Here is an 11909-nt window from a genome sequence, read left to right as displayed (position 1 = left end):
TGCAGGTGTGGCACTTGGGGACATGGTTTAGTGATGACTTGGCAGTGCTGGGTTGACAGTGTGACTCACTGATCTTAGAGGTCTTTCCACCCTAAATGATTCTATTGTTCCATAATTCACATGGACACACGTTTGGCAGGCAGGTCCACTGCTTGCCCCTGCCCCAGTAGAAGGCTCTTGGTACTTCCTGAGCTCTGAGCTCTGCACTGATTTCAAGGGAGCCCTTAGCCTGGTTTGGAAAATACAACTGCCTGACCGCAGTGCAAGCACAGCACATGAAAGGGAAAACATTGTTKCTTAATAAATTACAGGATATATTATGTATTTATAATTAGATTGTATGCACGGGCTTGGTAAGCATCTAAATTAATATGTGAGTATTTAACCACATGAAAGAAATRCCACTATTTTAAGATTTTTGCCATRCTCAAAGCAGGGAAATTGCATAATTAATAAGTTGGAATAATGAAAGCAGAAAATCATAAGCATACAAATCATAACAATGTATGTAACACAGTTTCAGCCTTGTAGAATTAACCTACGAGCGTGCATTAAACACACAGTGTCAGATAATGGGCATAAGGAAATTGCTGAGTGCATATTTTTAAAAGGGAGAAGGCGTGAAATAAAAATAAAACAGATTTGAAAGTCAGTATTTTAGAAAGGAAGAAGTACTTATCTCCTTACCCCGGTCTGCTTGGCCATTGTGTTGTGTGCACAGGCTGCACAGTGTCAGCTGAGTTTAGGCAAACCAGAACCTACGTGTACTCATAGTTAAAAAAAAAGATAAGCATCCTGTATTGGTTAGACWTTTACACAGTGTTTCATTTCCTCTATCCCATCCAAATGAAAAAMCAATTTCCTAAAATTCAAAACCTGTGACTTAAACATATTCTCCTCTCAGTAGTATTTTAATACTTGCAATTTTTACATTACAAAACAAAAGACAAACTGCAGATTGCCTTAAAATTAGCTTGAATTGATAGCTGACTGATTCTCTCAGACATGTCCCATTTGACTGATGTATTTCCATCTAAAATTGTCTCTTTATGATTAAGCATTGTTCCAGGAAAGACAAAGAAACACCTTTTCTGGGATAGGAAACTTTCAGGCCCTCATCAGCCATGTATTTAACCTGGCTGCCTCCACTTGCAAGTCTTTTAGGAATCTGCATGGTGAAAAAAGCTCTGCTTAGTTTGTCAAAGACTATTTTTATATTCCTTAAAGCCTTGCACATCTGGGCCAAGGGTTCGGTAAATGTCTCGTCCGAGGTGGGAGGAACGATGGCAGAGCTCCCTGGAGCCCTGCAGAGCTGCTCACAGAAGATGTTTCCCAGTGATGTGTCACATTGTCTGTACCTCCTTTGTCACAGCTGTCACCCTGTCCCACTCCTGTGTGGAACATCCTGGGTCCCTTAATCCCTGCCCTGCAACCTGGGTTTTACAGAGATCTGCATTTGGCCTTAATCATTCTGCCGGTATTTTCCATGTTGTTTTATGGAATTCTGCAGCCACGTGACAGCAGTATTGGGCATTTCTTTGGAAAGAATGGAGTAGCYCTTGGTTAAAATTATTAATATTTCAACTGACAAGAGCTACAGCAGTGTCCTGGTTAGTTCAGAGTTGTCCACAAGTRCTGTGTTGAACACTGCATGCCCATCTCTTTGGTCTCCTGCTGTATCTATCCATAAATTACAGCCCTCTTGTCTCCTTCACCTCTCTTTTAGAAAAGATTGACTATTTATATGATATTGAAGAGATTCTACCAGCAAAGAAGCCCTTTTTGTCTTCATAAGCACAAAAAGGACATGAGATCACCAAGACTATGTTTACKGATTTGCTGATCAAGGCCAGGCATGGGCAGCACCTGCAAGGGAATATTTGCTGAGAGCAGATTAAAAAATCAGCATGAGTGTCCTTTTCCCCATTTGCATCAAATCTCAGGAGGGTTGGAACCACCCATCACCTCTCTGACTGATCCAGACCAGGGAYTGCAGGTCAGGAGAACATTGCCAGGTCACCACTGCCTTGGGAGGATTTAGACTCAGTTTTAAAARTGATGATGTCCCATGGATTAAAGAACATAAAAGCTTAATGACAGGAACCTYGTCATTACCAAAACCCAAGTGAAAACATTTAGACTGAACTAATGGAAGGCTTTGGTGATTTACCACAACCCATCTAAAAAGTGTGCAGGATATATTTTGGACTATACTCCARTTACAAGGCCAGCTCACCAGGATTYTTTCACATGGAACAAACTCAGGAAGACTTTTTTCTTGCCACACTCGTGACGAGCAGTGCAATGCCAGCACACATTGTGCGTGAGATATGGGGAATAAAAGGGTGGTTTTGTTTTTTTTTTGTTTTCACATAACTCGTGATTTCAAACCAGACATAAGGTGTAACTCGGAAATTTTATGCTGGGAATTGCAGGAAGCCTTTGGGAGGAGGGAGATAGCTTTCTGGTGAGGGGTTGTGTACTGGGAATGAATGAGTTTCATACAACCCCAGGACTGGGGAACTCTGCTGCCACCGACTCTGGAAATCATGCGGGAACTCCGAGTGTTAGGAGAGCAAAAGTCTCCCCCTGGTGGGAGAAGGTTTTTCTGCCAAGAAATTAAATAAAAAGTCTTTCCCATCTCCAAGGTGCAAAGAGTGCCAACAGTAATGATCCACGAATTAGAAGTCTCGAGCTCCACATAGTATTGACTCTACAGATAATTCTCAACTAAATCTTTGGTATCCTACTGTCAATAATTAACTTGAAAGTTTAAGAACGTAATGGTTTCCCATAAAATTGCTGCAGTGACAGCTCAGTTCTTTTCCTGCTGTGTTACTTAATTGCAGCCTGATTTTACAACAACTTCATGAATTTACTGCTTTCAAATAATTTGAATTTATTACTGTATGTGAAGAATATTCTTTTTTTGGAATTACATGAAAATGCTAATAAATTGGGCCTTTATTTATGCTGGTGCTCTCTTTCTTTTTCCTTTAACAGTACATATGTTCCAGTTCCACGGAAAATCAAAGTCAAAAAAGAAAAGGTGAGCAATGTTGGTCTGTGGATTTGTTTTGCTAATTTTTTTTGGGGTCTTTTGCTTCTTTGGGAGACTACAAGAATCCAAGCAAGCCCTTGATATTCATAAAGAGTTGAAACCAAAATACAGCCACTTTACAAGGCTCAGCTAAAGATTTGGCTCCTGTGTGCCATTTAGGCCATAGATCAACCACTAAATAACTGTGGTTGGGAAGAAATTGCTCTTGTGGCTATGCTGTTGCATGAACACTGTTCTGCAGGTTGCATCACTTCCTCTGGTGCTGCTCAGGGACATTAAAAGTGCAGCGTTGTCCTCCACAGCAATTGCTCTGTTCCCACCCATTGCAGCCATTTGTATGTAATGAAACCGAGGAGAGACTTTGGGTTTTTTTAAAAACAATATTAATATCTGAGCAGCAAGGATATTTCTCACTCCCAGGTCAGTTGCTTGTAATAAGGAGCTAAGTGAACTCTGAACAAATAAAGCTGTGTGTTTCCAAGTCAGTGGAGAGTTCCTGGTGGTAGCTCTTAGCCCACAGCTACAGTAATTACCTGTACCCAATTAAACAACTTGGAGGCTGAGATCAGGCCAGTCCAGGAAGGTTTTGCTCCAGGTGTATTACAGGTCTCCCAGGCGATGTTCAACCACATTTTGCATGAGAGCACTGACCAGGGAACATTCCAGTTTTGCACAGGGACAGGCTGGAGGCAGGTTTTTCCCATGGGGCAGGATGTTCATTCCCATTTGGAACCCAACATTCCAGTTTTGCACAGGGACAGGCTGGAGGCAGGATTTCCCATGGGGCAGGATGTTCATTCCCATTTGGAACCCAACATTCCCAGTTTTGCACAGGGACAGACTGGAGGCAGGTTTTCCCATGGGGCAGGATGTTCATTCCCATTTGGAACCCAGCATTCCCAGTTTTGCACAGGGACAGACTGGAGGCAGGATTTCCCATGGGGCAGGATGTTCATTCCCGTGTTGGAACTTTGGCCACTCTGTAAGGAATTCTGTTGTTGTAGCTGTGGGGTTTGATGATATAACCAAGGCAGGCTGTGTGGGAGAGGAAGAATATCTTCCACAGAGCTCCCAGAAAAATAAAAGTCTCATTCTATCACTCTTTGAAGAGACTGATGTTCAAAGGCACAACACCAGTGTCAGGGGCTGTTAAAGTCTGGCATGAGCTCCAGAACATTAAAATTACAAATTAAAGCACACACCCTTCATTCCAGAGGCCAAGCTCTGCCAAAGGCTTCAGGTGAGACCTTGAACTAGGATCACTTCATTTTCCTTTGCTTCAAGCCATGGGCCTCTAGGGTGCATTGAATAATCCTTTACCTGTTGAGAGGTGGGTGCTAACCTCTGCAAAACCCCTGAGAGAAGCAGCAGGGCAGATTGCTAAACTCTCATCACAGCCCTGGGTATGGTGATATGCAGCAGCTTCCTGAGCTGAGTTTCTTCCCACCCTGCAAGAAGAGATTACACCCAGATGCAATATCAGCAATTAACCTCTGACTCTGTAAAAGGAAAAGCCTTGCAGCTAAGCAGATAGCACTGAAATGCTGTCACTCTAATTACAGACTCAGCAGGGAGGGAAAAGCCTCCGTTTGCCTCATTCAGGGAACGGGGTTGAAACCAAGGGCTCCCACCATCCTTGGATTTACTGGACTCTCAGATCTTATCTTAAGTGCTCTGTCCCTGTGAGATGACCCCTGTGAGATAAACAAATACATTTTATGCCTTGTAAGAAAGAAGTGTACAGCTCAGAAAGATGGCATGTTTGGGAAATGGGAGAAAAGAAGCTTACACGAGCTGCAAGGCTTCCTTATGGTTTACATTTGACCCTTGATTTCCTCAGATCTGTGCCTGCAGAGATACCAAGACATGCCTTGGTGTTCCCACTCAAATTACAGTTGGACTGACCATCTTAGGGCTCCTTTCCAACCTAAATTAATCTATTATTCTGTGAAGCATGTCATGGCATCTCATGCTTGACTTGCTCAGGAGTCCAACTCCCTAGAGCTCACCTGCAGGGTGATTCAGGGAGAGTTGAATGCTTACTGCCTAATTTCCATCTCACTTGTGCCATTTCATACCCATTGCTTTCAGAAGACTCAAATTAACGGAATGCACTTAATATGTAACTTATTTTTCCCTTTCACCTGCCCTCAAGGAACAACTATTATTCCTTTCTTACCACTCCCCTGGCCCAGTGTCCTTTAGGAATGATATGCTACCATTGTTTTTTTTCAAAGGGTATTTTACTAATGATTCTTTCTCTTTAATTTTGCCTAGATCCTGGTTTATAATCCAGCTTTTATGAAATACATCTATGAAAACTGGCTTGAGCATCATGGGAGATACCCCTCCACAGGCCTTCTGTCCTTGATGTTTGCTCTCCATGTATGCGATGAGGTAAAGTCTGTGTGTGTTTGGATGTATGGATAAAAAATCAGGGCATTTCACACTGAAGAGCCAGGAACAATCCCTGGACACTCACTCAGCCTTTGTTTCCCCTCTCCACCTTTCTTCAGACCTCTGCAGACTCCTCAGTGACATGCAGACATGCTTAATTGACAGTGATGGATTTTTTTTTTTAATGTCCGCAAGTCATGGGGTTTACAATGCACTCCAGGAGAATGTAATTAAACATAAACAGAAATTCCAACTGGTATCAAAAGGCATCTAAACATGGATGGTGCCTGTACCCATCTTGCTGGTGAAAGTTTCAATTCTATTTCGTCTCACTGTATTTTCAAACTCGGGCTTGTGGGTTCATGCAGCAGGTTATAGTGAATGCCTCTGCTCCAGTAGTTCCTTGGGGAAATTCCCTGGTTTGAGTGATGAGAGGTGCTCCAACGTGACTGGAGACTCAGATAGTTTAGAGTAAGGCCAAGTCAGCTCTACAAAATCCTGCGAGCATGGGTTTATCAGCATGGGGGGTGAAAATCACTCTGCTGGCAAAATCCCTGTCCTGGACACAGATCTGCTGATCAAAGAACTTTGGTTACCCAAGCCTCTGTTGCTTGGGGAGGCAGTGGAAATACTCCTAAAGGTATTGGAAGAAACTCTCCTCATAGCCAGATTGGGTGGAGCCTTTTTTTCTGGTAAGCAGGAAGTGAACAGGGCTCCAACATTACCAAAATCAACTTAAAACCAACTCATATTTGAGTGGGCCTGGGTGTGGGTGGTTCAGGGAGCTTGTTTTGTGGCTATGACCCATTCAAATCCAGCCACACATATCAGCAAACTCAGTTTAAATAAATCTGCTGTGATGTTTGGACTTTTTATCATCAGAGGAGACAGGCACAGCCGTCGATAAACGAGACTTTGGGAGAGGAGAGGCTGTAGGTGGAGATATAATGAAAAGAACATAAAATCCATGGTCTCTGAAGTAGTTGCAAATATCATTTAATCAAGGATGTAAGTGTGGTCAACACAGGCCATTATTTGGAAGAGCAGGACCAAACTAATCTTTTTTCACTCTTTGTGGCCTAAATCAGCTAAAGAGAAGATTCCATCCCAAACCACTGATCTCCTGAGGTCAGTCATGATTAAGGGATAAGACTGCATTTTCATATTGCTAAACCAGAATTAATGGATAGAAATCTCCTTTTCCTTCTGAGTTCAGCTCTGGTGGTGTCTCAGCATAGCTTAGGCTGTCACATCCCTTGGGCTGTTCCCATGGTTGTCATGCAGCAGAAGAGTTTGGGACACCACTGAGGAGCTCAGGTGCTGCTGCTGCCTATAAATACACTGAGAATAAAGGGATTTTTCAGCATTTCAGATGAAGAGCAATTGCTTTCCAGTCTGTAACAGTAGCTCTCCCTTGCCTCCTAGGTGAATGTGTATGGCTTTGGAGCAGACAGCAAAGGACATTGGCATCACTACTGGGAAAACAACACCTCAGGTGGGGCTTTCCGGAAGACAGGCGTCCACGACGGGGATTTTGAGTTCAATATAACTTTGACTCTTGCCTCCATCGAAAAAATAAAATTTTTCAAGGGCAGATGACCCTGGCCACGGAGACAAGTGGGGGCTGCAATTTCCAGCATGCAGCAGAACAAAGCTCAGTGAAGATGTTCTGGGCACCAGGCGGGTTTGAATGAGTGGATCTGCGGTGGATTTGGGGCATCTCACACTGCAGGGAGCAAGGCTGAGGGCCGGCTTCCAAGCTGCACATGATTTCCTATCTGCAGAGAGCTGGGAGCCAGCAATCAGTTCTGGGAATAAATTAATTTCTACTTAGGCTCTACAGCTTGATTCTTGAATTACTGACGAAAGATCTGCCTGTTGCAATTAGAGGAAACCTGGGCACAGGAACTGCTATCTGTGTGTCCATTCTCTCCTCGAGCAAGGCAGGAGATCCTTGAAGAAGAGTGAAAATGACTTCTGGGACTTGAGACCCACTAAGGCAACTGTGAACATCATAGTAAGGATTACCTCAAAGAAATTAATTCACTTCTGCTGTTAATCTATTTTTTGAACCATCTCTTCTGTGTTCTCTGTTACTTCCATTTTCATGCTGCATTAAGGAAAAACATGATGAAGTTGCCTGGAGTAGTAAATATTTCAACCATTGCTTCATCTTGCATTGATAGGGTCTAGAAAATATGAATCGAAACATCTCTTATCATGTATTATTTAGTATTCTAAACAGCCATAATGATGGAGAAATTCCATTCCTACACAGCCATAATGATGGAGAAATAGTACTGAAAACTCCAGGGAAAAAAATGGCCTTTTTAGCCACTTGTGTGTCTCGTTTGGTTATATGTAATTTTTGTTCTTTTTTCTTTTTTCTTTTTTTTGTGGAAAATACTCCAGAATGTTGGGGGGTTTTTAATTTAATCAGTTTAAAATTGGAAAGTGGACTTTTCTTCAAGTCATTTATATGTGCCTTTTATAATTGTGCAGCAGATGTGATTTTTTTTTTAAGATGACAAACCCTAAATTAAACTTTTTTATAAAAGGGGGAAAAAATTACCAAAGTTTAGCGTCTGGTCCTGGTATGCTTTTGTAGTCAAAACCAATAATAACAACTCCTATATTGCATTTGAGCAAACACGAACAATACAATTTTTAAAGGTAGCTTTTACCTTTTTTTATGGGAAAATATTCAAAAGTCCCAAGGAAAATTTTCTTCTTAGTTTTTTTTACAAATTTAAAAATGTGGTATCTCTTTACAAGGTCTCTGTTTGAAATGGAAAAAAAATCATGGGTTGGGATATCAACTACTAATACACCAAGAATCTTTTGCTCTGTAGCAGCACCTACAAGGACACAATCTGCACAAGCTGACCTTAGAGCACAAGACAGACTTCAAAATCATGTGCATCTCTGGAGGAATGAGAATATTGATGTCAGTGCCTCTAGGCAGTGAGAGGAGGGAAGTTACAGTGGGGGTTTTATATCCACAGATTTTTCCTGGAATCAACGCATCTAAGCCTCAAGGACAGATAAAATATAAATCCAAGTTCAGGCAGTGAAGTTTGAAGAACAGTGGTCTTTTCTTCCCCACATCATGAAAGCAGTACTCATGGATATTGACCCACATTCAGCCTTGGAGAAGCCAGAGGAGTTCTTGCCACAGACTTCAAGGGAGTTTTGATCAGGCTTGGGAAAAATGGCATATTTAATTTTTAATGTATCCCATAGGTTGGAGTTTATGGCAAAAGAAATCTTCATCTGAATGTTTCCACTTTTTGCACCAGTTGTGTCAGAATGTCCAAGCAGAGTGTTTGAGCTCAGTGAAAGCCCTTCAGTGGTGATACTCACCCACACGAATATCGCTGGACTCGTGGTGTGTAAAGAGCCGAGGATTTCAAATGTTTGTGCAGGGAACTGGGCTCCCTCAGCTCGTGTGACCCTTCAATTCAGTGATATGAAAAGGGCAGGATTTTCAAATCCTCACAATGAGAGCTGTTCATGATCCTCATGCCAAGAAGCACTTCCCAGCACGGTGACCAGCAGGACTCACCTGCATGTCACAGCACAGCAAGTTTGATGGGCTCACTCTCTTTTTGTAAAAGAATGAAGTGTTTCTACCTGAACCATGTTTGTTTGCTTGAAGCATTCCTGCTTGTTTAAATTGCTGTTAATAAGCTTCTGGTGAGATTCTGCAGTAATACAAACAAAGCAAGTTCAAGAGGCAAAACACTTCTGGAAGATGCCAGTGATAACTTCACAGTGTGACTGGATTTTGGAGCTTAAAATATTTTTTTTTTTTTTGTTTTCTCATGGACAGATACCAGTAATTCAGAAAGATTGACTGCTCTTTCAGTCATCTTTAGAAAGACTTGGAAGAAAACTCATGGTGGTTTATCCCCTTGATTATTTTTTTAATCACAAGGATCAATTTGAAATCAAAAACAGTGGAAAAAGAGGCCACCTGTATGCTAGTCTGTGTCCTTCTGAAGGTTTCCTTTTGCCGTTCTAATAACATTTCCATTTTCCCCTGAACCTTCTGCCTCTGACAGCACATATAAAACCTCATGGCTCATATATGCAGATTGATTTAGTGTCTCCATCATGGAACAAGCTGCAATTCCCATTAAAATTTCTTGACAACAGCAAGCACTAACTGTGTACCACTGATGTCCATTTTCAGAGTGTGAGGAGAGCAGAAAGTGGATCTCTCCAGGTGTAGGATCAGGAATAGTCTGTGCCCTCGCATTTGTATTCCAGAGGAACTTTATTTCTAGAGTCCTTTAGGCAGCTGTCTGTTGTGGTAGGTCCTTGTCTCAGTTCCTCCACAATTTTGCTGCTCTTTCAATTGCCTTCAGAATCAGGAGATACCAACAGATGATGCTGAGGGAAGAATTAATTCCCACTGCCATTGCTGAAGAGTCGTTTTTTGCTAGAAACTTTTTAGGTTTATTTGGTTTAAAAGAACCAAGGAAAGCATTTAACAACATGTCAACACTTCAAACTCCTGGACTGCATTTGCCACCACTGCAAAATCTCTGAAGCACTCCTTGAGTGTGTGTTATGTTTTTTACCAAAGCCAAATCTCTTGAGCACTTTTTTCCTCCCATGACCAGATTTTCTTTGTATTTTTCTCTGACTACCCAATTGGTTATGATTTTTTTTTTCTGTAATGGTGGGGAGTCTCATGCAATCATTTGTTGACATTTTATTTATTTAATTTTTCAGTATGACGTGAATCAAAATAAATTTTTTATTGTAATCAAATCAAAGGTGTTTCTGTGCACACTTCTTTTCTTTCCACAGTATTTTCATTAGCTCCTAGAACCTCCTTTGTCACATAACAGTGTAATGAAGCTTATTCCACTTCCTCACACCCATCCTGTTGGACTCAGTGATTTTAGAGGTCTTTTCCAGCCTTTATGATTCTGTGATCCCTTGGGTGACATTGGCATGTTTCAGGCTGCTTGTGGTCATGGCACCACACTGCTCACATGGCAGCTCTAGGTCTCTCTGGAGAAAAGAAATGGAATTTAATATGCCTGTGGTCTCCTGATGGATCTGTGCTTTATTTAGGAGGTGTATAAGGAGCACTAAGGCAGACTCAGAAATCAGTGACTTGAGAAAAGGTTCAGCTTGTCTGTCCTCTGGACTGACAGACCTGGCTGAGGTGCTGAGGATCCATCCCTGTTTGGAGGGTCTGCACTGCAGTCAGGGATGGTTTAGATGTCCATGAGAAGAACCCAACCAGGAGATGGATCCCTTTGGTCAGGTGTCCCTTCAGCAGGTCACAATCTGCATGACCGTGGTTTTACATGGGGAGACACCACCTTGGCTACTTCTCATGGACCTCATCAACTGCTCAATTTCCCTGTGTGCTCTTCCCTTTCATTGTTGAAGGGGCTGAGTAGGGCAGATGGTCTGGTAGTGATGCAGGTTCCTTTTTGAAATGCACTCATCCTGGTTGCTCGGTGGTAGCAGCTCAAGGAGTTGTCAGAGGTCAGCTCAGGGAGCTCCTGTTCAGGTAGAGGCAGTGATAAATTGGTCACAGTAAGAGCTGCCGTCCAGTGTGACCTTCAGGGGGTCAGGTTCAGAGGGTCAGGTTCTCAGAAACTGCTTCACACTTCTGCTTTTCAACCCAGGCTCCCGACATGCTACATCAGTGAGATATTAAACACCACAAATGGATATAGCCCAGCTCTATCAGACTTGTTGAAAATGAGTGGGAAGTAAAGGCACACAGGTCTGAGGATCTGTCACTTCAGGTGCAGAGGGGATGCAAAGCATTTGCTCCTCTGTCATCCTCAGCAAAACAAAAAAAAAACCTCCAAGGAACAGCTTTCTTGGAAATCATTTTTTGTTTTGCTTCATGTCCACTCACAAGAGGTGCAATGCAAAGCAGCTTCCAGGTCTGAAATAATTTTGACAGGAAAGCATAAAATTACAATCTGGAAACCACTTGAGACTAATGAGACATGCAGCAGCAACAACAGCAACATTACAAACAGATGGACCAACCATGGGACATGGACAAAGGACTTTGTTTATACCATCAAATGACGAAAGAAAGCACCCACGGGGGAGTTGTGTGGCTTCAGTTCATGGCAAGGGTTCCTTTGATGGCTCACAGTCAGAATCGCAATTAAACCCAATGAATGAAAAGTCAAAGGAGTCCCTTGCCACCCTTAAAAATCTGTTTTCCCTTGTCTTTCCTATAGAATTTGAGGGAGTCGATCTCATTACATTTATTGTCTTCAGGCAATATGAAATAAAATATGGTTCACACAGTGAAAAGTTCTTCATGGTCAGGTACTTGTATGCAGAGGTAAACCTCTGTGTTTTCAGTTAAATTTTCTCCTACAGGAAACTCACCATGTTGCTCCACTCCTTAGTTTGTAGTTTCTAAGGTAACCTTTGGCTGGCAGAATATAAATACATC

General features: G+C 42.2%; 1 protein-coding gene across 2 annotated transcripts in view; it reads left to right on the top strand.

Annotated features, from left to right (window-relative positions):
• ST3GAL1 (ST3 beta-galactoside alpha-2,3-sialyltransferase 1) overlaps window positions 1–7689 on the top strand; it is a 94650-nt gene extending 86961 nt beyond the window's left edge. For both annotated transcript variants that reach the window (XM_057379180.1, XM_057379179.1), the window contains exons 5-7: window positions 3004–3049; window positions 5339–5458; window positions 6884–7689. In XM_057379180.1, the coding sequence (XP_057235163.1) occupies window positions 3004–3049; window positions 5339–5458; window positions 6884–7057 (340 nt within the window). In that variant the 3' untranslated portion in view covers window positions 7058–7689. The remainder of the gene's footprint in view (window positions 1–3003; window positions 3050–5338; window positions 5459–6883) is intronic.
• The last annotated feature ends 4220 nt before the right edge of the window (window positions 7690–11909 follow it).

The sequence above is a fragment of the Malurus melanocephalus genome, unplaced genomic scaffold (genome assembly GCF_030028575.1).
Source record: "Malurus melanocephalus ecotype Western Australia unplaced genomic scaffold, MMel_1.1 scaffold_392, whole genome shotgun sequence".
In the NCBI taxonomy this organism is placed as follows: Eukaryota; Metazoa; Chordata; class Aves; order Passeriformes; family Maluridae; genus Malurus; species Malurus melanocephalus.
This window is presented reverse-complemented; position numbering and strand designations above follow the sequence as displayed.